Source organism: Littorina saxatilis, linkage group LG4, assembly GCF_037325665.1.
Source record: "Littorina saxatilis isolate snail1 linkage group LG4, US_GU_Lsax_2.0, whole genome shotgun sequence".
Lineage (NCBI taxonomy): Eukaryota > Metazoa > Mollusca > Gastropoda > Littorinimorpha > Littorinidae > Littorina > Littorina saxatilis.
In genome coordinates this window covers 62,045,786-62,072,592 of record NC_090248.1, presented here as the reverse complement: position 1 = coordinate 62,072,592, position 26,807 = coordinate 62,045,786, and the positions used below count along the sequence as shown (strand labels likewise).

The 26,807-nt window shown below is 43.2% G+C and overlaps 1 protein-coding gene across 3 annotated transcripts in view; it reads left to right on the top strand.

Annotated features, from left to right (window-relative positions):
- The window catches only part of LOC138965301 (uncharacterized), a 148,853-nt gene that overhangs the window by 34,964 nt on the left and 87,082 nt on the right, over positions 1 to 26,807 (top strand). Inside the window, exons 16-30 of one of the 3 annotated variants that reach the window (XM_070337426.1) lie at positions 674 to 846; positions 1,494 to 1,575; positions 2,029 to 2,046; positions 5,840 to 5,950; positions 6,356 to 6,433; positions 9,812 to 9,835; positions 12,481 to 12,637; positions 14,130 to 14,275; positions 18,165 to 18,271; positions 18,999 to 19,083; positions 19,379 to 19,504; positions 20,198 to 20,350; positions 20,743 to 21,004; positions 21,718 to 21,879; positions 23,666 to 23,866. In XM_070337426.1, the coding sequence (XP_070193527.1) occupies positions 674 to 846; positions 1,494 to 1,575; positions 2,029 to 2,046; positions 5,840 to 5,950; positions 6,356 to 6,433; positions 9,812 to 9,835; positions 12,481 to 12,637; positions 14,130 to 14,275; positions 18,165 to 18,271; positions 18,999 to 19,083; positions 19,379 to 19,504; positions 20,198 to 20,350; positions 20,743 to 21,004; positions 21,718 to 21,879; positions 23,666 to 23,866 (1,885 nt within the window). The remainder of the gene's footprint in view (positions 1 to 673; positions 847 to 1,493; positions 1,576 to 2,028; positions 2,047 to 5,839; positions 5,951 to 6,355; positions 6,434 to 9,811; positions 9,836 to 12,480; positions 12,638 to 14,129; positions 14,276 to 18,164; positions 18,272 to 18,998; positions 19,084 to 19,378; positions 19,505 to 20,197; positions 20,351 to 20,742; positions 21,005 to 21,717; positions 21,880 to 23,665; positions 23,867 to 26,807) is intronic. The other 2 variants (XM_070337427.1, XM_070337428.1) reach the window with 2 other exon arrangements.

Here is a 26,807-nt window from a genome sequence, read left to right as displayed (position 1 = left end):
TATATGAAGTCTTATATCGAGCGCGTATCTCCAGACTCGGACTCAAGGCGCAGGGATCTATTTATGCCGTGTGAGATGGAATTTTTTACACAATACATCACGCATTCACATCAACCAGCAGATCGCAGCCATTTCGGCGCATATCCTACTTTTCACGGCCTATTATTCCAAGTCACACGGGTATTTTGGTGGACATTTTTTATCTATGCCTATACAATTTTGCCAGGAAAGACCCTTTTGTCAATCGTGGGATCTTTAACGTGCACACCCCAATGTAGTGTACACGAAGGGACCTCGGTTTTTCGTCTGATCCGAAAGACTAGCACTTGAACCCACCACCTAGGTTAGGAAAGGGGGGAGAAAATTGCTAACACCCTGACCCAGGGTCGAACTCGCAACCTCTCGCTTCCGAGCGCAAGTGCGTTACCACTCGGCCACCCAGTCCTTGTGATTGGCCCCTCCAATGTTTTTCTGAGGAACAAATAAAGGTATACCCGTTTGCCTTGGAATAAGGGCATTCACTCTTTCACAAGCCATACAAACCCGACAGAGTTACTTTCGGAATTCGTCTATTGCTGCAATGTTAATCAAATTGCGCATCCCTATGTCCCAAGTGGGCCCCCTGTGGTGAGCAATAAAGCATGAACCTTGAAGCACACCTGTGTATCCCCAGGTGCACGAGGTGAGTGTGAAGGTGTCGGAGCTGCGACCCGACCCCGTCACTATCCAGCTCAACGACGTGGTGGCCTGGGTCTTCGGCAACCCCCGACAGTTTGACGTTGTCGCCGTGGAAACCGTAGACCAGGTCCTCGAGTCGGGCATCAACCAGAAGGCTTTGGCCCCTCGGTCAGTGTGTGTGTGTGTGTGGGGAGGGGGGTCATTGTGTGTGGGAGGGGTCATTTTGTGTCTTTGTGTGTGTTTGAGGGGTCATTTTGTGTCTTTGTGTGTGGGGTGGGGGTCATTTTGTATCTTTGTGTGTGTTTGAGGGGTCATTATGTGTCTTTGTGTGTGGGGTGGGGGTCATTTTGTATCTTTGTGTGTGGGGTGGGGGTCATTTTGTGTCTTTGTTTGTGTTTGAGGGGTCATTATGTGTCTTTGTGTGTGGGGTGGGGGTCATTTTGTGTCTTTGTGTGTGTTTGAGGGGTCATTATGTGTCTTTGTGTGTGGGGTGGGGGTCATTTTGTGTCTTTGTGTGTGTTTGAGGGGTCATTATGTGTCTTTGTGTGTGGGGTGGGGGTCATTTTGTATCTTTGTGTGTGTTTGAGGGGTCATTATGTGTCTTTGTGTGTGGGGTGGGGGTCATTTTGTGTCTTTGTTTGTGTGTGGGGTGGGGATCATTTTGTGTGTGTGTGTGTGTGTGTGTGTGTGTGTGTGTGTGTGTGTGTGTGTGTGTGTGTGTGTGTGAAACTGCCGAATGTTAAAGAGTATGTATACCTTTGTTTTCTCACCTGTTGATCTATTTTATTGATAAGGTAATTTGACTTGGTTTTCAGACGTTGTTTTGCTCGAGGCATTCCTCAGACTGGCAAATTCCATTACAAGAGCAGATCATTCCAGAAGTTGATAGAAACCAACGTAAGTAGTTTTCTCTTGAGTTTTCTTCTTTGTGTGTGGATATACTTGCATAGATTTTAATCCGATTCCAGTTAAAGTCCCACTCCGCCTCGTAAAAACAGTCGCAGATATGGTCAGGCTGTTATATGTGATAAGACCATCTCTCCATTTGGTCACATACCAAAAATGAACAGCCCGGGTGCTCTCCGTTCACAGGAGTATTTTTGTAAGAGTTGATTTTGTTAAAGACACCAGAAATTGATTCATAAAAAAACTGATTGGCCTTGGAATAAGTGTTTGTATTTTGATTTTATGCAACAAAGTCAGCTTACTGCTTCGTTGTATTTTATTTCAAAGCTTTCGTCATGATGACTAGAGCTTAAAATTCTTGAAAACGTTTCGATACTATAATTAAGACTGTTAAGATTGGTGGTGGTGTGGTCTTGAGTTCTCTTTTTCTTTCTCTTTGTACAGAAAAAGCAAGATCCGCAGGTACTGCATGCTTTTATTTTTGTATAGAAATGTATTTGTGTAAAAAGCTGTGCTAGATTAGACTGTGGGTGTTAAATAGCTTACAGGTGTTTCTTGCTGTGCTGCCTTCACTCAATGCACTGTGTTTTTGTGTTGATTTCATCACCGCAGTCTCGCAGACAGTTGATGTCAACAAAGTCCCTTGTCAAAGTTTGAACAGTTCTGTCGTTATCTCACTTCTGTCCAAAAAATTCCTGAACAGCGTACTGTTCTCAAAATTCCTTATTATATGAAGTAAAACAAATAACACCTGTCAACACTAACTTCACCATAATCATGAAATATCCAAAAAATTCATATCACTACAATGTGGGGCCCGGTAGCTCAGTTGGTAGAGCAGTGACTTGTGATCGAAAGGTCGCAGGTTCGAATTCGGGCCGGGACGGACACAGGTCAACTTTATGTGCAGACCCAGAGACGGAAGCCATGTCCCACCCCCATGTCACCTCAATGGCACGAAAAAGATCTAGGTCATTCTGCCATAAGTGCAGATGGCTAATACCACCTAAACACGTATACACTTGCGTATTTCGTAAAAAGCCGTGAGGGCGTAAAAACTCGAATCGTATAACCCATATCTAATGTCTTTAAGAGGCGAAATATTTAGCCTGTAGGACATAAAGCATTCTCTCTTTCCTTTTATCACTACAATGGAAAGGATTTTGAAACAAAGAAATCATTCTCATCTTTTGTCTAAAAAGTCTCAACCTCTAAATAAATGGGTATGATCTAACATCTAACTTTTAAGTGTAAGCTGAAAATATCAAAATGATATTGTATTGGAAAGGCTTTTGTATATTTGGTAACTGTCGTTGCACTCCTTTTTACTTGTGAATGACTCCAACATGATTATTTTCTGACAAATTACCAGGAGACAACATAAGAAGAAGCGTATTTTACAGACTCGACAAATCTGGAGCAGAAACAAACACTCATGCTTCAGTGTCACGTTACCTAGAAATATTTTCTGAGCTCTTTCACACTACAGTGGTACCTGCGATGTGTGGCACCTCCAGTGAGAGGACACCTCCCTAAAAAGGACACCTTCTGTTGTCCCTTTGTCTATATCTCTCCTAAGATAAACCTGTCATGACAGGCCACCTGCAATGTAGGGACACTTTGGGCTGGTCCCAAGGCTGTCCTTTCATCGCAGGTACCACTCACTGGACAGCTTACTGTGTACAGTTTCCATACACAGGCAGCATTTTAGAGTTACACACCAAGATTCTATAACTAAAAATGAGCAAACTTTTACGCAAATATACAAACAAAATATCAAAGGATTCATTCAAATGTGCATGGAATACCCCTTTTTACCTGAACAGAGTTATGCATTTCCAGTCATTGCAGTCTTCAGAAGAAGTGATTAATCTGAACACAACCGGCACGGTTGGCCTAGTGGTAAGGGGTCCGCCCAGTGATCGGGAGGTCGTGGGTTCGAACCCCGGCCGGGTCATACCTAAGACTTTAAAATTGGCAATCTAGTGGCTGCTCCGCCTGGCGTCTGGCATTATGGGGTTAGTGCTAGGACTGGTTGGTCCGGTGTCAGAATAATGTGACTGGGTGAGACGTAAAGCCTGTGCTGCGACTTCTGTCTTGTGTGTGGCGCACGTTATATGTCAAAGCAGCACCGCCCTGATATGGCCCTTCGTGGTCGGCTGGGCGTTAAGCAAACAAACAAACAAACAAAAATCTGAACACAGACTAACACGTGCTGAGTGCATGCTGAACATATGGTGCACCACCTGAAAGCACTACAGTGGAACCCCCCTTTTAAGACCCCCAACATCAGACTTCTGCCTTTTTCAGACCCTTGTTTCTCAGACTTCTTGTTGATCAGCTCTGTAAAATTACCCCCATTTTATGACTCCCTCCTTTTTAAGGCCTGATTTTTTAAGATTTTTGGAGGTCTTAAAAGGGGGGTTCCACTGTATTCACTGTATACACTGGAGTTAGGTTAACTCGTCTCCCAGGTACGGATATATCCGTACCCACTCATATGGCTCTATCTGACAAGGGACGGATATATCTGCTCAGACTGTTAGCTTCAGTCGCTTCCTGTAACGTCGATCTAACGCCTGCATTCCAGCGTCTTGATACACAGTTACTACACTGTTAATACAATTGTGAGTGACCTGCTGCAGAACAGCTGGTCTGGGCTAAAATAAACTTGGTCAAAATAGGTGGGGTAGAAAGTGTTAAAGGAGGTGGCTTTTGCAGAGTATCACAGGGACAGTTTGCCATTTGCTTGTAGAAATACCCCAGTGCCTGGAACAGCCTAATTTGTTTGACTGTGTTTTTGTTTGTCTCAAGGTTTTACTCCTTTCTTTCTCTTCTTTCTGTGCTTTCTTTTTGTGTGATGTTAGCGGTGATTCTGTGTTTGTGGGTTAGCGCCAACAGATGTTTAAATTGAGCGTGAACTGTGCTGTCATCAGTCAGTGTTTCTAGTGTCTTTCTTTGCTAGCTAGGTCAGTGATGTCACTGTTTTTGTGTTTCATTTGTTTGTTGTGAATGTTCGTTTAGTTGAGCTCTTTGTTTTCATCGGGAGTGTGCCTTTCTTGTTTAAACGCCTGTAAGTTTCAAACATAGCACCTTGGAGAGCTCCTCTTTGTTAAGTATTTTTTAGGTTATACGTGTGGCGTGTGAACTTTATGGAATAAGTGTAACGCCCTACAGAAAATTACATTGTATTTAGTGACTGCATGCAATGCCATTTTTATAGCTCACCGTGCTGTCACGGTTGCTGCAATCAGCCCTTATTATTTAGTGTGATATGTGTAGACTTATAACAAAGCTTATATATGTCTCCTTCCATGTGTGGAGAGGGAATTTGGGATAAAACTGGCTGATAACTTTTGGACATTGTGTGAAGTCTGTAATACCAGTAAAGTAAGGTTAGGTGCACTGTTTCTGAATGCTGCTCTTGTCTTTCTCCCCTCTGAACCATCTCATTTTCCGAGTTAACAACCTTGATGACTAGTGTGCTTGTATTGTTCTGCCTCCTTCAAAATCGGCATATGGTACGTGGCCTAAATGGCGGGGTCAAAACAGTCATACACGTAAAAAACCCTGACTCGGTCAAAAAACCTGAGTGTATGAGGGATTCTCAGCCCATGAATGCAGAAGATCTCTAGTATCCTGTATTGTACATTAACCCCTTCACTGCCACAGTGGTAGTAACTTATCCGAACGGTCAATGGGAAAGAACTGTGTTTAGAACCCCTTCAAGTACTTGGACAGTGGTTACCTCCCATTTAGTTTTCAGAAATGTGACCCTCCACCACGAAATGAGTCGCATGTCACCTTTGCATGATTTTCATATTTTTACATGTTCATAAAGAGTTTTTTATGCTCTATCCAGTGGTGAAACCCGTTTTAGAAAAGAGTGAAAACTGTTTGAGTTATAAGCCTGTGACTACGGTGACCCTCACACGGTTACTATATAGGCATTCCCCGGACTTATATTAAGCCTAGCGCAGAACGGCGCGAGGTGACATGCGACCCATTTCGTGGTGGAGGGTCACAAATGTTCTGAAATGTTGTTGACACAAATCCCACGTATGAGATACGGTTATGGGCGTACGATAAACAGAAAATGACCACGTATTACATACAGGGTGGGCAGTGAAGGGGTTAATGACTGATGATGATTACTTCAATGTCATGTTTTCTACAGTTCATGGAGGACACATGACATTGTGACAGCTTTGTACTGTATATTGTCACATGAACTGAATGACTTTAATGTCTACAGTTCATGGAGGACACACGACTGAGCAGCGTGGTGTGTGACGAGCGCTGTGACAGCATTGTGGTGCAGGTCGACAAGAAGGGATTCCATCCAACCAATGTCTATCTGCAGAAGGTTGGTTTGGGATAGACATGTGTGTGTGTGTGTGTGTGTGTGTGTGTGTGTGTGTGTGTGTGTGTGTGTGTGTGTGAGTGCGTGCGTGCGTGCGTGCATGCGTGTATGCTTGGGATTCATATCTTTTAGCACCCTACCACTGACACATTTTTATAGCAGGGGGGGGGGGGGGGGGGGGGAGGGAGGGAGGGGGAGGGTTGTTGGGAGGGTTGTTGGGAGGGGAAGTAGGAAGTGAGGAGGGATTTTGTGCTTCAATATTGACCCACCAGTGACCTTTCACAGATCTTCTGACTTTTGAGTGTTGTTTCATCAGGCATGTTTGGCTTGATATAGTGATTTCACACTAAGAATTAAGCTAAACTGTCTGGTGTGAGGTTAACATTGTGTGGTGTTTCCGCTGAACAGGGTCAGAGCCTGCTGTGGAACTGGAAGGGGACGGATGAAGAACACAACATCATTCACGTCACCGACCCCAACAGCGCTGTAAGTACACACACACACACACACACTCCGGCATTGATGTATCGCACTGTATCAACATTGCTAGGTAGTTCCCCTTGCCCTAATCTTCCACAGCTACATGTGTTTTTCTTCATGGAATCATTAGCTCACAGCAGAAAATGCACAGCTATGTTAATGTGAAGCATTTTTCACCAGTTTTGTGAAGCATTTGACACAAGTGTTTTGATTTTTTTTTCGCAGTTTGTGCTAACAAGTAATTTATTGTTGTTTTTGCACAGCTTTGGGTGGAGTGTTTGTGGGCTGTGGTGTTCACCGACAAAGCTGTAGTTAAAGTTTCAGTCTGCTTTGTGTGCAATGAGCATGACTATCAAGTGATGTCAATGACTGCTTTGTGTGCAATGAGGACTATCAAGTGATGTCAATGACTGCTTTGTGTGCAATGAGCACTATCAAGTGATGTCAATGACTGCTTTGTGTGCAATGAGCACTATCAAGTGATGTCAATGACTGCTTTGTGTGCAATGAGGACTATCAAGTGATGTCAATGACTGCTTTGTGTGCAATGAGCACTATCAAGTGATGTCAATGACTGCTTTGTGTGCAATGAGCACTATCAAGTGATGTCAATGACTGCTTTGTGTGCAATGAGCACTATCAAGTGATGTCAATGACTGCTTTGTGTGCAATGAGCACTATCAAGTGATGTCAATGACTGGTTTGCATGAAGCATATTTGCTCACCTGAGTGATCAAGAGAGTTGTTGTTATGATCAGTACAATACGTTCTGGCGGTCCTGCATGACGGCTGTCATGTTGAGCTATTCTTTTATGGTGTTTTTTTAAGTAAGAGATTGACACTTCATTCTTTTGTAGACATCAGAAAATGACCAAAGTCTGACTCAGCCTGTGCAAGTTGCAAGTCAACAAAATGATAGAAGGGTAACAATTAAAACACACAGAAATGTGTAGCTTTCTCAGATTTTTTTGTTGCATGCATTTTTTAAAAATTTGGATAGTTTGAGTTTTGACAGTTTTTCAGCCTGTAGGTTTTGAAGACAAGGCAATTTTAGCATCAAGTAGATTATATTTGGGATTGCGTACATTTTTGTAGCTAGATTTGTTTAAACTTTCAATTTTTCAACAGCGTTTGATTTTGTACATTGAGACATAATAGAAACAACAACAATTAATGTAAGCGTGGAGTGATAATAACAGGACCTATAGTATAGAGTGAATGATCGATTTCTACTCGGGAGAATGATTAATTTTTTTAATCAGATGTTATTGATGTTCACACATACAGACTTTGCTTGGTTGATATTACAGTCACATTTGAGGGTCAGTTTAGAAACTGAAAAGCTTCGTTATCTTAGAGCATGCTTGTCTCATTTACCTCTTTTTGTTAAACCAATGTATCACTAGAAAAGTGCACAGTACATGACAGTGCAACCATTACAGGTCTGTTCAGTATACACAGACACACAGTTATTTGCCTTTATAATAATATAATAATTAAGTAGAAGTGCAACGCCAAGGCACTGCATACCCCAGCGAAAGACAAACCTGGCTCTCTTACTCTCTCTCTCTCTCTTTCTCTCTCTCTCTCTCTCTCTCTCTCTCTCTCTCTCTCTCTCTCTCTCTCTCTCTCTCTCTCTCTCTCTCTCTCTCTCTCTCTCTCTCTCAAACACGCACACACACGAACACACACATACACACACACACACACACACACACACACAAACACACACACAAACAGTAACACTGACACATGTGCACAAAATGAACACACACACACACCGCGCGAGAGAAAAAAACTACAGGGAGGCATGACGTTATGATGCATTAATTGACGTCAAAGACTTTCGACCGTGATGTAATCTTCTTACGCGAGCTTTATCCATAGACTTGGAAACTACGGAATTTCTACCCGTCCAAAGCGGCCTTGGGTGGCGGCGTTTGCTCAAAAAATGGGGGCGCCTATTGCACCCACCGTATTTTTGTTAGTATGGTCCCAATTTTTGGTGAACTTCCATCTTCAACTGTAGCTCGTAGCCGGGCACAAAGAATCCTTCTTTATCATGTATTATCGGAATGAAAATTTCTCAAGTCGATTACAGTATAGCGTTCGTGGGATATAGCGCTTCTCCACAGCTCGAAGCGCTTTACAAGTTCAATTTACAAGTTCACAACACGATATATACAACTAATACAGATGAAAAGGAAAATACTCATCAAAGAGCACATATAAATACTTGCATGAAATACAAAAAATCACATTTTTTTGCAGCGCAGCACAGTGCCTAGTCGAAAAACATGCAAACAATCACATACAACAGACAAATGCTCACAACAAGCACGCATGCACAAACACACACACAAGCTGTATTTTGTTACACTTGCAAATATTATATAAGTCATTCCCATGTATAGAGATTAAATTATGCATGTTTTTATTTACCCTTTCACAATTTTTTGATACGCATATATAACTATGTAGATAGTTCTGCTATTCACTGAATATATACAAAAGGGCTTGTAAATTTGAACATAGATGCATTTATTCCAGACAGCTGCTTTGCTTATATTTGAGAAAAACAAGAGAAAGTATTCATAACATTTTGCTTTATCTGACTATATTGTTTGACTGTTTGACTTTTTATTTGTTTTTGACTTGCACGGCTGCATCAGGGTTGGATATCACCCCAACAGAAGATGTTCAGAATGAATAACTCTGTCCAGGTTTCTATGGGCTGTGGAAGAGATGGAAGCTCCTCTTTAAAAAAAAATACGTCAATTATCATGAAGCAAGCTACAGTGGAACCCCCCTTTTACAATCGCCACCAATCTGAGAAAATCAGGTCTTAAAAAGGAGGGAGTCTTAAACTGGGGGTAAATCTACAGAGGATATGAACAGAAAGTCTGAAAGAGCTAAGGTCTTTAAAGGGTGGAGGTCTTAAAAGGGGGGTTCCACTGTATCGTCTGCATTACAGTGCAAAATAAGCTCCTGTGTGAATTTTCTGCAGTGTTTATTAGAAATGAGGCCTACTTTCATAAATGTGAACATGGGAGCTCTGAACTGCAGCCATGATGATCCAGTGTCCATGCATGTGCCTTTTACTGAAAAACTTAGTTTTTGCATGCAGCTTCGCAATCAAATTGCTCAGTCACAATGATTTGACTCATTCATTTGAAGGGGCCAACTTTCACAGCCCATAAAAAACCTGACAGGGGGGCGGAAGAGGTCTATTTTGCACATGCTTTCATTGCTGCAGAAAATGTGGAACAACGAGAGCAAAATCACGAGCTATTGCCGTGTCTGGTGTTTGTGTGAACAGCACATTTTTGCCACAGATTTTACGCATTGCACGCTGTTTGTTGACTATGTGGTATGTGCTTGCAGTGGAAAACCATGAACTTGCAAGAGGTGAATTTGTGAAACACTTTCTTCTCTCATCTCTAATTCCTCTTCTCTCCCTTTGCTGATTATTTCCCTTTCTCATGCAAGTGTGACTCTCTTTGCCTGTGGCATCAGGGTTGTTCTCGTATCAGGCTAAACGACTTATAGCTGTGTTGCGTGTTCCTGTGCAATGTATCTTGTTTGATTTGTGAAGAAAACGATCTGTCCAGGAATTGTTAGTGTACTCAGTGTGGTGTCTCAGGTGTTCTAACACCAAACAAAGGTGTTGAATTCTTTTCTGCCTCTTGCTGGCTTCCCTGTATCTTCTCTTGATATTGTGTGTGTGTGAGTGTGTGTGTGTGTGTCTGTGTCTGTGTGTGTGTCTGTGTCTGTGTGTCTGTTTGTGTGCTCATGTGTGTGTGTCTGTGAGAGAGATCAAATCAAATCAAATCAAATTTTATTTTTCGAGGGTTGTTGCATAAGCAATACAATGAGCTTTTTTTCAACCAGCCCTCGCCCGGAGAGGGGACTAATCTAATCACATATTTACACGGATATTAATGTAGAAAAAAAGGTAGAGAAAAACAACAACATATGAATATTTACACATTACATATCATACACAAATATAAAGCGTTGTATATGTAACGTAGTGAAAACAATGCTGAATATACATGCATGAGTAAATGTGTTATTAAAGCTTTGAGTGTTTTTGTGTGAATATAATGAACACTGATGCTTTGGACAAATGAAAATATAACCAAACGAAGTCTTCCATCACTGTGAATTTTTGTAATTTAACATTAAATACAGTGAAAGGTGTTTTTTGAAAGTATTGAGACTCATTGGGACTCTCACAAATTCCAGGAGAGAATTCCACAGGACGCTACCAGAATAGGCTAAGCTTGATTTGAAGAGATCTATCCTTGGAAGAGAGAGAGAGAGAGAGAGAGAGAGAGAGAGAGAGAGAGAGAGAGAGAGAGAGAGAGAGAGAGAGAGAGAGAGGAAAAGAAAAAGAGAGAGAGAGAGGAAAAGAGAGAGAGAGAGAGAGGAGAGAGAGGGGAGAGAGAGAGAGACAGACAGAGAGAGAGAGAGGAGAGAGAAGGGATAGAGAGAGAGAGACAGAGAGAGAGAGAGAGAGAGAGAGAGGGAGGGAGGTTGTGTGCGCCTGCCCTGATCCTGTGAGCTTGCATTGCCTGCAAGCTTATGCGTCTTTGTTGAACAGGAATGCTGCAGCGACAAAAATTCTCTTGGCACCTAGCTGTTTCTGTAGCTCTCCTGTTACTCTTTCTTCAGCAAAAGTGGAATGTGTTTGAAATTGGTGGGCAGCAGTGTCCTTTCACTGCAAATTACTCAACTCAACTCAACTCAACTCAAATTTATTAATCCATATGGAAATTATGTTGTAACAATACTCATTTCCAATCAAAAGAATAAGAATGCATAATAAAAAAAATAAAAACATCATAAGAAAATAAGTGAGTATGATTATTATGAGCATGATCACAGTCTCACTAACGCAAACAGTCATCCGTCAAGTCAAGTCTGCCAACACACAACTATGACGTCTATCTCTCTCCTTCCTACTTCACACAACTCTTTGGTGTTGCCTTTGAGTGAAAGTGCATCCCGTTTATCTTAAAGGATAATGTTTTGTTATATTATACATGTGTGTGTTTGGTTTGAAATACTCTATCCATTATGTTTTTAACCATTAGAGATCAGTCATTTTAATTTAAAAGCAAGTTCATTTTGAATATTTAAAGCAAGAATTAGATTGAATTTTTTTTTAATTGAACGTGGTTTGGGGAAGTAAGAATAGTATAGGATATATTGCATAGTCATCATACATTGGTTTTGTGACTACATGTATGTAAAAAACATGTAAGAAATCAGGTTTAAAAAACAAAAACACTACTCTCATTCTAAACAACTGTCATTCTTTTTCTTTTTTTATCACACTTGTCTGGATTTTGTTTTTGGTTTATATAAGTCATTTGCAATGGCGCATGTAGTGTTAGTTTTAGAACTGAATGAATGGTTCAGCTGTAGAAGAGCAAAAAAAATATTTTGTGAAGGATGTAATAACTGAATCTTAGGATGGATGTAAGTATATGTGATTTTTTTAGTTTCAACCAACTATTTCCATGTCAGAATGTGTGTTGCCATTCAGACTTGAAACCTGAGCAGACCTAGACAGTAGGGCTGTGTGGCATGGTAGTTTTGTTTGACTCTTTTTTATTCGGTCCAGTGAGTTTCTCTGCCTAATGGTAGTTAAACAGACCTCCGGCTCATTATCAGAATGTCTACACAGATTTCTGATGTGGAGGTGAACGTTTTTCTCTGTGTGCGTGTGAGTGTGTGTGTGTGTGTGTGTGTGTGTGTGTGTGTGTGTGTGTGTGTGTGTGTGTGTGTGTGTGTGTGTGTGTGTGTGTGTTTGCATGTGCATTTTTGTTCATACATGCATGTTTGTTTTCTCTATTACAGTAAAGCAGCCAGGTAAGCCAGGTTTGTACATGAAAAAAAATACATCCACAAAATCTTTTTTTTTAAATGATGTTTACAGTGTGTCTATGTTTTTAAAAGCAAACTGTTATTAGTGTGTAACATTCCTCAACTGTGAAGACATCTATCAACAACAAGCTCATTACCTGCCTCTTTTTGTCCATCAGACACCCCTGAACATGATCAAAGGACCGCGGGCGTTCAACAGCGGCCGCCCCCTCCCCAACGACAGCTTCCTCTACACGTTCGACGATGTGGGCAGCTACACGGTGGTTTCCCAGGGATCACCTGGCTACTCCTGTACCGTCAACGTGCTGGAAGTGGGTGAGTCTTCTTCTTCTTCTTCTTCTGCGTTCGATGTTCATATTATCGTGGAAGCGTAGACAGCCGATTTTCTCCCCACGCCAAGTTGGCTGCTGTCTTCCGTCTTCGGTGGTTGAGGTTCTTACTCAGGGTTGCCTCCTCCCCAAGAGTAGCTGCCCTGCTGGGCTGTCGAGTCCACTCTACCCGGGTTTGTTGTCGAAGTTTTCCTTCTCGTACCCTTTGCCTTTCCCAAGGCGCACACAAGGCAGTGCGGGTTTTGAAATCGGAGTTGTCCTTCTCCTAGATGAGCGACCATCCAAGGTTGACGAGCCCCATCTGCCCGAAGCAGCTGGTTTTAAGGCGCCAGGGACCCGCCTGCATCCCTTCTCCTGTTAGTCGAAGACAGGGCCCGCCACGTGAAGGCCAGGAGCTGGATTTGACTGTCAGAGGTGTTTGGAGACACGAAGCCATATGGAGCATTTCTTGGGAAGTAGGCGCTTATCTCTACTTCCACCCCGGCATAACAGTCCTTGGGCCCCAGTGGGTGAGTCAAATCCACAGATGTAACTGGCTTCTGCAGACAGAAGCGGGCGAACTACCGTCTGTGTTCATGGACATTTTTCAGAAATAACTCCTCGATGTCTGGGGCGCTTACTAGCTGCCACACCACTTGAAAATCCTGACAGAGTTATTTTCAAACATTTGAGGATGAAAGTCTCTTGTTCATTTCAATGCTTGTTATTCTCTCAGGTGTCAGGAGAATGGTTGTGAATAACTCTCACTTACTCTATCACACATGTCGTATGCATCTAGACCGCTTACTTCCCTTTGGTTATAATATTGTCTATTGCAGTGTGTGTCTACTTGTATGTTAATTTATGTGTTTTTGTCGTTTTGTTTTGTCCAGTAAGTGTTTAAAATACCCAGTCTTTGACATTCACATGTCATGAGGATTGTCGGCTTAAAGGTTAATTGAGTTGGATGGAAAAGTTCGTAGTTATTTTTTGTCAGTCAGGTATAAGGGACCTGAGCCTGTAAGGACTGCATTACACCTGCACTTACTGTTGTTGTTTTGTCTTCACCCAGTGTCTTCACTGGTATAATGGTATAAAGATTAGTTTCAAACACTTTTTAAGGTTTACGGCTTCTTGTTTGTGCTTGTTTACTCATTGTCTCCCAGGTACGGATATATCCGTACCCACTCATGGCTCTATCTGACCAGGTACGGATATATCCGCTCAGACTGTTAGCTTCAGTCGCTTCGTGTGACGTCCATCTAATGCCTGCATTCCAGTGTATTGATGCACGGTTACTACACAGTTACAACAATTCTGAGTGACCTGCTGTCTCGGCTAAAACAAACTTGGTCAACATAGGTGGGGTAGAAAGTGTTAAAGAATCCCAAAACTCTTGAAGTGTTTAACCAAGCTTGATGACAATGTTTCATAGCCATACTTTATTTGTGATTGCAAGAATGAAAATGTGATCAAGGAATGTGTTGTGTGTGTGACAGCCAAGCGCACAGCCGAGCCCTACATCTGCTCCGAGCACACGGGCGGCACGGTGGATCGCTTCACCAAGATGTACCTGGCCTGCAAGACGCCCGACGCCAAGATTCACTATACCAAGGACGGCTCTCGCCCCTCCAGCAACTCCAGGGTATGTAGGGGGGGAGTTGGGTCACAAGTAGAGAGAGGGGAGGGAGGGGGTTGTGGGGGAGAGTGTTGCCGTTATTGGAACGTTTAATTCAGGACAAAACCAAACTCTTCTTTGAATGATTGTTTTGTTCTGGATTAAACGTTCCACTAATTAAATCTTTCTTGCTTTCTGATTTTTGATTGAGGGTTGGGGGGGGGGGGGGGGGGATAGAGTTGCTATTATGGGAACGTTTAATTCAGGACGAAACCAAACTCTTGTTTGTATGTTTGGTTCTGTCCTGGATAAAACTTTCCACTAAATGTAATCTTTCTTGCTTTCTGATTCTTGATTTGGGCGGTCAGGGTGAGGGGGGGGGGGGGTTGTGTTATTGGGGAGGGGGGGGGGGGGTTAGGGGGAGAGAGTTGCCATTATTGGAACGATTAATCCAGGACAAAACCTCCCTTGTTTGAATGTTTGGTTTTGTGCTGGATTAAACGTTCCACTAATGTAATCTTTGTTGCGTTTTTTATTCCTGATTTGGAAAGTTAGCAGTGATCTTTCTGTTTTGGATTTCTGATTAGATTTGAGTTTTGTCGGGAGCATGTAGAAGGGAGTTACAGTCTGATGAATAGCTTGCTGTCATACTGGGGGACAGCGTGGTAAAGATTTAGGCAAGGTTCTCTCTGTGTTCTTTTCCACTGCCTCCCACACAGATGCATGCAAAGAGAAGACAGAGGCATTGCGTGCTAACATACACATGGCATACAAACACACAGGACATGCATGCTACAGAGAAGACAGAGGCATTGCGTGCTAACATACACATGGCATACAAACACACAGGACATGCAAAGAGAAGACCGAGGCATTGCGTGCTGAAATACACATGGCATACAAACACACAGGACATGCATGCTACAAATGAATCTTCATTGTACATATCCCTATAATGTTTTAGAATACTCTGTATTTGGAGAGGAAGAGGGTGTTGCTTGCCTATAAAAGAGGGCAAGAGATGTAACAAAGATCTCCAAGAACCTGAGGAAGTCTTAAAATAGAGGTAAATTTACAGATGCAATGCACACAAAATCAGAGAAAACAAGGGTCTGAAAAGTGAAGAGGATCTTCCATTGGGAGGCGGGGGGAGGGGGTGTCTGAAAGGTGAAGAGGATCTACCATTGGGAGGCGGGGGGAGGGGGTGTCTGAAAGGTGAAGAGGATCTACTATTGGGAGGCGGGGGGAGGGGGTGTCTGAAAGGTGAAGAGGATCTACCATTGGGAGGCGAGGGGAGGGGGTGTCTGAAAGGTGAAGAGGATCTACCATTGGGAGGCGAGGGGAGGGGGTGTCTGAAAGGTGAAGAGGATCTACCATTGGGAGGCGAGGGGAGGGGGTGTCTGAAAGGTGAAGAGGATCTACCATTGGGAGGCGAGGGGAGGGGGTGTCTGAAAGGTGAAGAGGATCTTCCATTGGGAGGCGGGGGGAGGGGGTGTCTGAAAAGTGAAGAGGATCTTCCATTGGGAGGCGGGGGGAGGGGGTGTCTTAACACTATTGTGACTAGCATTGCCACGGCGTTAACGTCCTGCCTGCCCAAGCTTGCCACCAAGAAACTTCCCAAAAAACAGTAACTGTAAAGAAATCTGTCTAGCAAGCTTGAATTAAGTCCAATCACCACCAAATTTTGTGTACTAATTAAAAAATGGATGCCCAGTTCGGTCGTGCTATTTATAAGTTTGTCATGCGATTTGTTTTAGCAAAGGGGGGGTGAAAGGGGGATAATTTGTGTTTTTTAACGTTTTTTTGTGTGTGTTTTCTTTTCCACTGCTTTTTGGCTCACGTAAGTGTAGCCTATGCGATGATAAACTTTGTCTGTCTGTGCGTGCGTGTGTGTGTGTGTGATAGAAACTTTAACATTTCCGAGTCTATGGATTACGTCAGTCTCGGTCAAAAGTGTCTGACGTGTGTGATAGAAACTATTTGAAGACGTCACATTATGACGTAAGAGGGTTAGACGTCACGCAAAGGAATTACTGAAAGTCTCGGTCATTGTTATTGTGAGCGGGCCGAGACTACTTGGCAGATCCAGGGTCTCGCTTTCTTGCACAGTTTCACCTATGCTTACTGTGTGTGTGTGTGTGTGTGTGTGTGTGTGTGTGTGTGTGTGTGTGTGTGTGTGTGTGTGTATGTGTGACGGAGTGATTGAGTTTGTGTTACTTTTTTTTTTTTTTTTTTTTTTTCTCTTTTTTTTTTTTTCTTTCTCTTTCTTTTTTTGAACCTCAGTTACAATATGACTCGCTATGAGTATGATACTGTGAGCGAAGCTGAACAGTTTAAACGTAAACAGATTGGGTTATAAATAATAATAATATCATTCTTTCGTTTAACATGGACAATCTTCGAAAATGTACAATATTTTCAATCAATTATAATTTAGCTATAATTCTCTCCGTCAACTGGCATTTGCACACTTTCTCTCTTTCTCTATCCTCTCTCTCCCCATCCTCTCTCTCCCTCCCCTCCCCTCTCTCCCTCTCTCCCTCTCTCTATCTTTAATCGTCCTCTCTCTCTCTCTCCCTCTCCCCTTCTCTGTCTCTTTCTCTTTCTCTTTCTGAAAGAGACAGAGTTTGTGTTACTGTTTGTTGATTTCTTACGTGAGCCTTGAAGGCTTCGCCTCTTGTTAAAAGTTATTTTTTAACAGAAAGTATTATAAATAATTTTATAACCAAACAAGGTGTAAAACCTATGAATTAGCTGAAATATTGTTAAAATTCTACACAGAAATAAGGAGACAGTACAAAGTAAAAAACAAGCAAATCCCGCATTCACTCACAGCATCCTGACTCAAATGAAACAAAACTGTGACACTCACCAAATGATGTCTAGGTAATCCATATTGAATATAAGTCACATTTTCACAACAAAGTCCCAACTGTTCACCTATGAACATTTCCAAAAGGATTATGAGGCTCCAGCCATCCATTGTTATCGGTGCTGCCACGCCCCCCTTGCAACTACACATTCGAAGATTCATGCAGTACCTCAACACGTGTAGTTTTCCGACTCATACTAGCAACAACAGGACTGTTTCTTCCTCAATATCACTGCTATTATCGCTTTCTTGAGGCGAAAACAACACGTCGGAATCATGATCTACAGGGTCATCAAGATCCAACATCCGGAGAATCTCCTCCCGTGACAAGGCTCGCCTTCGATTCCTTTTTTTCTCGAAAAAACCACACAAATCAGGCTAATTTTGCATATGGCGGAAGGGCACGCAAAGTGTGTCAAGGGAAACAACTCAATTTACTGCAAGCTTCAAAAACCGGGAAGCAATCACGAGTCGTGTACCCTGTATGGCTCTTACTGAAAAATGCGCGTCCCGTCCATGGGCGTGGCAGCGCGGTTACTGATTTATCAGTGTCCCGTCGCGAAAGTGTTAAAAGTGAAGAGGGTCTTCCATTGGGAGGCGGGGGGAGGGGGTGTCTGAAAAGTGAAGAGGATCTTCCATTGGGAGGCGGGGGGAGGGGGTGTCTGAAAAGTGAAGAGGGTCTTCCATTAGGAGGCGAGGGGAGGGGGTGTCTGAAAAGTGAAGAGGATCTTCCATTGGGAGGCGAGGGGAGGGGGTGTCTGAAAAGTGAAGAGGATCTTCCATTGGGAGGCGAGGGGAGGGGGTGTCTGAAAAATGAAGAGGATCTTCCATTGGGAGGCGAGGGGAGGGGGTGTCTGAAAAGTGAAGAGGATCTTCCATTGGGAGGCGAGGGGAGGGGGTGTCTGAAAAGTGAAGAGGATCTTCCATTGGGAGGCGAGGGGAGGGGGTGTCTGAAAAGTGAAGAGGATCTTCCATTGGGAGGCGAGGGGAGGGGGTGTCTGAAAAGTGAAGTTCCACTGTAATGATTTTGATGTCAACTTGCAGCTGTACCACCCTGAGAAAGGCGTGACACTGCGGCGACCTGGCCTGCACTTTGTGAGAGCTGTGGCTGTGGCGGACAACCTGCTGCAGAGCCACATCTTCACGTCCAGGTGAGTGACCTGCCCCTTGTGTAACGTCTTCTTCTTCTTCTTCTTGCGTTCGCCGTCACACCATCAGTTTAGTCTGCGAGACGAATGACGTCGTGGCTTCCAGGTCTTGTCTGCTCCCATAGGGTTTGGTGTGGAGAGGGACTGATGCTGGCCACACTTTGTCTCTGATTGGTTTGAGTTGGGGGCATGTCATTAAGACATGTTCTGGAGTCTGGTCTTCCAGACCTCAGGGACAGGTTGGTGATGGGGTCAGCTTCAGCTTCCTGAACATGTGGGCGTTGAGGCGACAGTGACCAGTTCGTAGTCGCATGATCACTACTTGCTGCCATATGTAACGTCTGACACCTGTCAAGCAGTAGTCTCCCTTCCACAGCAGCTTCTCTGCACTGACTGACACCCCCCATCCCCATCCCCATGTTCTGTCCTCTGGAAATAGCGGGTGAATGATTTGGGGGGGGGGGGGAGGCGGGGGGAATACTGGATTGGCTGGATGTTTATTTATTTCTTTAGGGTTAGGGGTTAGGGTTTTGTAAGCACTTTGATAGGAGTATGCTTCAGTGTGTCTGTGGCCAGAAACATTCTGTTTTTTGTGCTGTGTATTGTTTAGATCTAACGGTAGGTAGCATATTGGGTTAATGTGACTTGTTTACACACGGTCTTTGGTCTGTGCTTGTGGGTGACTGAAAGACCCAGTGATTACAATGCTGTATTTCTTGCCTGGCTTCAGACGATTCTGGGTGCTGTCCAAGGGAGAGCATGACGGCGGCTCTGACTCCACTGTGTCCGACGAGGAGATGCAGGTACCCCCACAGGTAAGCGTTATTATAAGTTATTTCTAAAATGCTGACTGTTAGCCAATGATAACAGACGTCGAAAAATGAACATTAAGCATGATTGTCACGATACAAATACATGTACAAAGGATTGATGATAAAGGTATCAAAACAGTGATGACAATGATGATGCGGCTGATAATGATGATGATGACAGTGATAATGACAATGATGAAAATGACGACGGTGGTGATGGTGATGATGATGATGATAACGATGGTGATGACGATGATGATAACGATGAGGATAATGATGACGATAATGGTGTGTACAGACCAAGTCGTGGGATTGGTGGAACTGCAAGCCTCAGATCAAGGGCTGCTTCACGTCGCCCGGCACACTGGAGGTCTTCTGGGACCCTCCCAGTCCCCCCGCCAGGAAACAGATCCAGGCTTACCAGGTAGGCTGTGTGTCCATTTACCTGTGTGTGTGTGTGTGTGTGTGTGTGTGTGTGTGTGTGTGTGTGTGTGTGTGTGGAAGGGGTGAGGGGCATTTTATAAGCAGGTGTTTTGGTGAAGAGATATCTTAGAGTATGCAATGGGAGAAGAAATATCTAATGGGCAAATGAAGGGTTAGAAAGTACAGAGAGCACTCAGAACTCAACATGGTGCAATGCTTCAGGCTTTGGATTCAGTCATAAATTGATTTTGACACTAAAAAAGAAACCGACAAACTGGCAAGAAAAGATAAGAAAGAAAATGATTTTGGGCGAAACGTGAGATCATGACAATGGGGAGTTTTCATCTTTGATTCAACAGGTCATATTTAGCATGATACTGAATCAATGTGATTTATTGATTTGTTGGGTGATTGATTGGCTGATTCATTCATCTATTCATTCATCCATCCATTTATCCATTCATTCAATCATTCATTTATTCATTCATTCATTCATTCATCCATCCATCTATTCATCCATCCATTCATTCAATTATTCCTCCATCCATCCATGCATCCATCTATTCATCCATCCATCTATCCATTCATTCAGTTATTCATGCATCCATCCATCCATCCATTCATCCATCTATTCATCCATCCATCTGTCCATTCATTCAATTATTCGTTTATTCACTAATTCTTTCATTTTCAGATCTTGCTGAATGGCGTGAGTTACTGCCAGAAGTTCCCCAGCTCCACCAACAGTCTCAAGCTGGTGGGTCTGGCCGGCGGCCGCAAGTACAGCGTGTGTGTGGAGGTGTTCCCCCAGCACTCCAAGAACCAGGTCATCGAGTCAAACACGCTGGTCAGTGCAATGTGCTCGTTCATTTTAAAGGCTGATAGCTTCAAGTGCTAGTCATTGTGTCATTAATTAATCGTTTTTAGATTAATTAAGAAGAATAATCATTGTCTCGCTTGTGTCTTCTGAGCAAGTTTCTGGACAATTTGTCAGATGAGTTTATTTTCTGTATAATAAGTGTTTATCTGTCCACTTAAAAGACTGCTGGGTCCAAGATCAGTGAATGTGATGTTTTGTATTGTCATAATTAAACGTTCCAATAACATACCTTTCTTGTTTTTAGTTTTTGAAGTTCTAGTGAATGTTTTGTTTTGTCTATAAGGAAAAAATTCATGAACTTAATTGTCTTTCTTGATTTTGGATGACCCAACTCAAAGCCCAATGAAACATGGTTGCAGCAACTGACGTGCCCTAAGGTGGCTCCCCCCGGTGGCCCCGTGATCTCCCTGGAGACGACCTCCGACCCCAAGACCCTGTCGGTGGTGTGGATGTCGATCGACTCGCCCCAGCAGCCCATCGACGGCTACCTGGTGTACCTTAACGACCAGCAGTGCGGCCCCAAGCTGGTGCCTGAGAACGGGTCCAACCGCTGCAAGGTGGTCATCAGCGGCTGTGACACCGCCATCGACTACAAGCTCTACGTCCTGGCTGTGTTGGCTGGTCAGTGTGTGTGTGTGTGTGTGTGTGTGTGTGTGTGTGTGTGTGTGTGTGTGTGTGTGTGTGTGTGTGTGTGAGACACCGCCATCGACTACAAGCTCTACGTCCTGGCTGTGTTGGCTGATCAGTGTGTGTGTGTGTGTGTGTGTGTGTGTGTGTGTGTGTGTGTGTGTGTGTGACACCGCCATCGACTACAAGCTCTACGTCCTGGCTGTGCTCGCTGGTCAGTGTGTGTATGTGTATGTATATGTGTGTGTGTGTGTGAGTATTTGTGTGTGTGTTTGTGTGTGTGTTTGTGTGTGTGTGTGTGTGTGTGGGTGTGTGTTTGCAAGGTGGTCATCAGCGGCTGTGACACCGCCATTGACTACAAGCTCTATGTCCTGGCTGTGCTCGGTCAGTGTTATGCTTGATTTTTAAGACCATTTTTCTCAGACTTTCTGTACATAACGACTGAAAAATTACCTTAATTTTAAGACTCCCTCAGATTTAAGATCAGATTTTTTCAGATTTGTTTAGGTCTTTAAATGGGAGGTAGCACTGTATAAATCTTCTTCTTCTTCTTCTGCGTTCGTGGGCTGAAACTCCCACGTACACTACGTGTTTTTTGCACGAGTGGAATTTTACGTGTAGGACCGTTTTTACCCCGCCATTTAGGCAGCCGTACGCCGCTTTCGGGGGAACTGTATAAATAAAACATTGTCTTTATTCTGTTGCAGACAAGGACGAGACAAAGATGTCCAACGTGCTGGTGGTGCAGTTACCGCTGGACACGTCCAACATCACGCTGCCCCCACCCGCTGACCGCGCGGCAGACGACGAGCTGTACCAGGAGTACGTCGAGGTGCTCGAGGGCTCCGGATACCTGCCGGGGATGGACAGTCAGTGTTTTTTATTATCTTTTGTCTCGATCAACAAGATAGCAAGGAAAATAATGTACTCACCAGAAGCAAACAGCAACACGAAGCAGAACATACAGAAAGGAACCGGTTTCCACACTGTGTTTTTGTCAGAGTTTTATATGTCTCTTCTTTTCTTGAGCAATTTGTGTTACTTTTTATTTCTCCTTTTTATATTTAGTCAAGTTTTGACTAAATATTTTAACATCGAGGGGGAATCGAAACGAGGGTCGTGGTGTATGTGCGTGCGTGCGTGCGTGTGTGTGTGTGTGTGTGTAGAGCGATTCAGACTAAACTACTGGACCGATCTTTATGAAATTTGACATGAGAGTTCCTGGGTATGAAATTCCCGAACGTTTTTTTCATTTTTTTGATAAATGTCTTTGATGACGTCATATCCGGCTTTTCGTGAAAGTTGAGGCGGCACTGTCACGCCCTCATTTTTCAACCAAATTGGTTCAAATTTTGGTCAAGTAATCTTCGACGAAGCCCGGGGTTCGGTATTGCATTTCAGCTTGGTGGCTTAAAAATTAATTAATGACTTTGGTCATTAAAAATCTGAAAATTGTAAAAAAAAATAAAAATTTATAAAACGATCCACATTTACGTTTATCTTATTCACCATCATTTGCTGATTCCAAAAACATATAAATATGTTATATTCGGATTAAAAACAAGCTCTGAAAATTAAATATATAAAAATTATTATCAAAATTAAATTGTCCAAATCAATTTAAAAACACTTTCATCTTATTCCTTGTCGGTTCCTGATTCCAAAAACATTTAGATATGATATGTTTGGATTAAAAACACGCTCAGAAAGTTAAAACAAAGAGAGGTACAGAAAAGCGTGCTATCCTTCTTAGCGCAACTACTACCCCGCTCTTCTTGTCAATTTCACTGCCTTTGCCATGAGCGGTGGACTGACGATGCTACGAGTATACAGTCTTGCTGAAAAATGGCAGCTACTTGACTAAATATTGTATTTTCGCCTTACGCGACTTGTTTCTTCTTTTTTTTATTGGGGGGGGGGGGGGGGCTTTTCCTTTCTTTTGATTTTGCACAGTTGTGAACCAGACAGAATACATTTTACATATTTTTCACGCTGCTGCATTTAAGTATGCTAGAGAAGTTTGCTTGTATTAGATGATAGAGTTGAAGTAGATACTTTTGAATGAGCATGCATGCCTGAGATATAAGTGGATCTCTTCTGTATTTTACTGATAAATATCCTCTTCTTGTTCTGTTCACTGTAGTGTATTTGACTTCGCAGCATATTGCCATATTGCTTGCTGATTAGAGTCGTAGTTCTACTTTTTAGAGAAGCAAGACCAAGACAGATTTAGCAGTAAATCAAGTTTCATATCGATGTCGTCGTGGAATTTTGGGGTAACTCGATTCTTGGCAATTTTGATGTTTTTGTGCTTTAGACTAAGTAAATCATTCTCCATGAGAATTATTCTCTCAAATATGATTGACAATACATGATTTAACATTCTTTTATCTTTCGGTCCATATCAGGAACAAATATAAACACTGTTTCATAATAAAGATATTCTGTTTTGTCCTTCTCCTGAAAAGCTGTTTAAAACGTGCTACGCTAAAATTCCACAATGACGTCGATATTTTGCTAGTTTTGAAGCTGCTCACTTTTGCATGTTAGTCAGCTAGTTGTGCTTGTTGTATAAGCTTACTCCATCACATTTGCATGCTTCACGTTTTTGTCATTGCGTCCCCTCCACCCCCACCCCCTTCACCCGACACGCAGGCCCCAGGAACAAGAAAGTGTTGCCCAAAAAAGCGTCAGTTCCCTCAGCCTCGAGCAGCGAATCAGAGACAGAGAGTGAGACTGAAAGTGAGACTGAGACCTCAGAGTCTGAGACGGGGTCGGAGACGGACTCTAAACGCTTGCCTCGCGCCAAACAGCTCAAACAGCAAGGGGCGGTGAAAATGGGATCGCATGTCACAGGTAGCTGTCTGTGTTTGTGTGTGTGTGTGTTGGTGGGTGTGCACACTTCACGTTTCACAATGCATACCCAGGGAAGATGTACATGTACGGATTATTCATCCACTAACAAGGTCTCACTCTGTATATGTACGGATTATCCTCACACTAACAAGGTCTTGCCCTCTTCTCCTTCCTGTCTGCAAATACCGGTTAAAGTTCTTTTGCCAGGCGTGATACTCTTTTGTGAACTAAAAAGCGGACAGAGATCTGAAACATGAAACAGTTAAAGCATTGTGGCTTATCACTCCCAGTGCTGAAATGACAGCTATAATTTTGTTAATGCTAATTAATTTGGCAAACATGTAACAACTTGGGTGAACCTTACATTTTGTGATTTCTTTATTGAGTATAATGGTGTAATACTCAAGAGAAGAAGTAAAGCAAACGAAAAACACCATGAGACTTTACACTGAATAAGTTTCCCCCTTCCATTGATCTATTCACGTCCATTTGGAACCTGCCTTGGTGACCACCTCTCTCATGAAGGCCCCCAAAGATCTTTGACAATTTAAAAAACTTTTTGTATGTAATTCTTCTTCTTCTTCTTCTGCATTCGTGGGCTGAAACTTCCATGTACACTTGTGTTTTTGCACGAGTGGATTTTTACGTGTATGACCATTTTTACCCCGCCATTTAGGCAGCCAAACGCCGCTTTCAGAGGAAGCATGCAGGGTATTTTCGTGTTTCTATAACCCACTGAACTCTGACATGGATTACAGGATTTTTTCCGTGCGCACTTGGTCTTGTGCCTGCATGCGTGTACACACAAAGGGGAATAAGGCACTTACAGGTCTGCACATAAGTTGACCTGGGAGATCGGAAAAATCTCCACTCTTAACCCACCAGGCGCGGCTGGGATTTGAACCCATGACCTTCCGCTTTGGAGGCCGGCGTCTTACCACCAAGCCATTGCGGCCGTCGTATGTAATTCAACTTTCCATATCTACCACCTGTCTGTAAGGACTACTTTTCTTTGGTCCCTTGGGTGTTAGTTATTGACAGGTTCACCTGTACTTGATTTCATTTTCTGTGCCTGGAGATAGGTTATGTTTGTGTGTTTGTCACTGAATCCCTGCCGCGTACAGGCCTATCTGTAATCTTGCAGTTTGTTAGCGTGAGTCAACTTTCTTTGCTCTGAAAAGGAGCTAAATAAACACTGCAGACGTCTGAAATATTGATTGCTGTCAGTGTCGAGCCCTGGTCTTTGACCATCGCCTTTCTTTCATAATTAATTCTGACCTGCTTGCAAGGGCGTGGGCTGTTCAAGGTGCATGCCTTCCGATGAGGGCCGTCTTGTACATCGCGGTTCACCCCGCCACGATTTTACCTGGGATTAAAAACACAAGAATGGTAGGTTATTGGAACCGTTAATTATTGACAAAACAAAACGTTACATTTACATTATATGTCAATAATTAAATGTTTCAATAACCTACCATGCTTGTTTTTTGATTCTGAATTTTTGAAAGTTAGCAGTCTCTGATTTTGGATTTTTACCTGGGATTTCTCTAAGTATCCTACGAACTGAACACACAACCATCAACAGGCTGGCTGCTTCCTGCTCAGAGGTTTTGTTTTTTATTGCTGAAATCATTTTGTAAACGGCACCTAGACGGCAATCTTTACAATAAATTCAGCAAAACAATGCCACTGTGTACAAGAAAAGGCCAGACTATCAGACTATTCATTGTTTGTGTGGCCCAAGTGGAGGGATGGCCTTATTTTATGTACCGCACCCCCGACTTTTAAAACAAAAATTGGGACGAGCCACGTACAGGCCTCGTCACTATATTAGCCGCCGTCGAAAAAAATATAATCAGATCGTGTCAATCAATCAAAACAACCAGGCAAACAAAAGTACGGTATTTGGCGAAATCGGCTCCGAGAATAAACAAGTGAAGCAAAGAAGAAAAGTGAAAAGGTTTGAAGAAAAATATCACACACACAATTTGTAACCAACACACACATGTACAAAGGTGTCTACCGTTCAGTCAGCCTGGTCGGAACCATCAGATTCTGCTGCGGAGAAGCCAGAAAAGTCACTTTCCTCGCTGTCGGACACAAACAGCGACATGATCGCTTCATCCAGAACTGAAGAAGTCGGAAATCGAGGCCGAGGGGGTGACGTCATCATCGGAGCTTGAATCGGTCCCGCTCGTGTCGTCTGCTGTAGGTGCTGCGATGATCTCTGCTCTCAGTTTGGTCTCCAACTCAGGCCATTTCGCGTTTCTTCCTCGGAAAGCCTTCCTGTTTTTCTTGCATCTCGAGAGTTGCTGGCGGATGGATCGCCATCGTCGCACCATGGATTCATTTATTCCAAGCTCAAAAGCAGCGCGCCTATTGCCCTTGTCATCGGCCAGTGCAATCGCCTTCAGTTTGAACGCTGCATCGTACACGATTCTTTTGGTCTTCGGCATCGTAAATCCATGAGTACAGTTGTGTCAGTGCAGTGCAAAAGTGTTTCATTAGGTGAATGCTATTCAAGTTTAGGTAACGTTTTAGCCGCATCTTTGTATAAGCCGCAATGCGATTTTATATTTTTTAAAGTCGCGGCTTGTAGTCCGTCAAATATGGTAATAAAGCCAGATCAAAGATGGTGAGTAAGAACCATTTTTCACGGGGGAGAGAAATTCAAGTTTTACGCCCTCACGGCAAAGCCATTAGGGGCATGTTCCCGGGTTTTTAACCCGACTTTAGATGAGATACACAAGTGTATGCGTGTTTAGGTGGTATCAGCCATCTGCACTTATGGCAGAATGACCGAGGTCTTTTACGTGCCACTGTGGTGACACGGGGGTGGGAGTTGGATACCGTCTCTGTGTCTGCACATAAAGTTGACCCGTGTCCGTCCCGGCCCGGATTCGAACCAGCGACCTTTCGATCACAAGTCCAGTGCTCTACC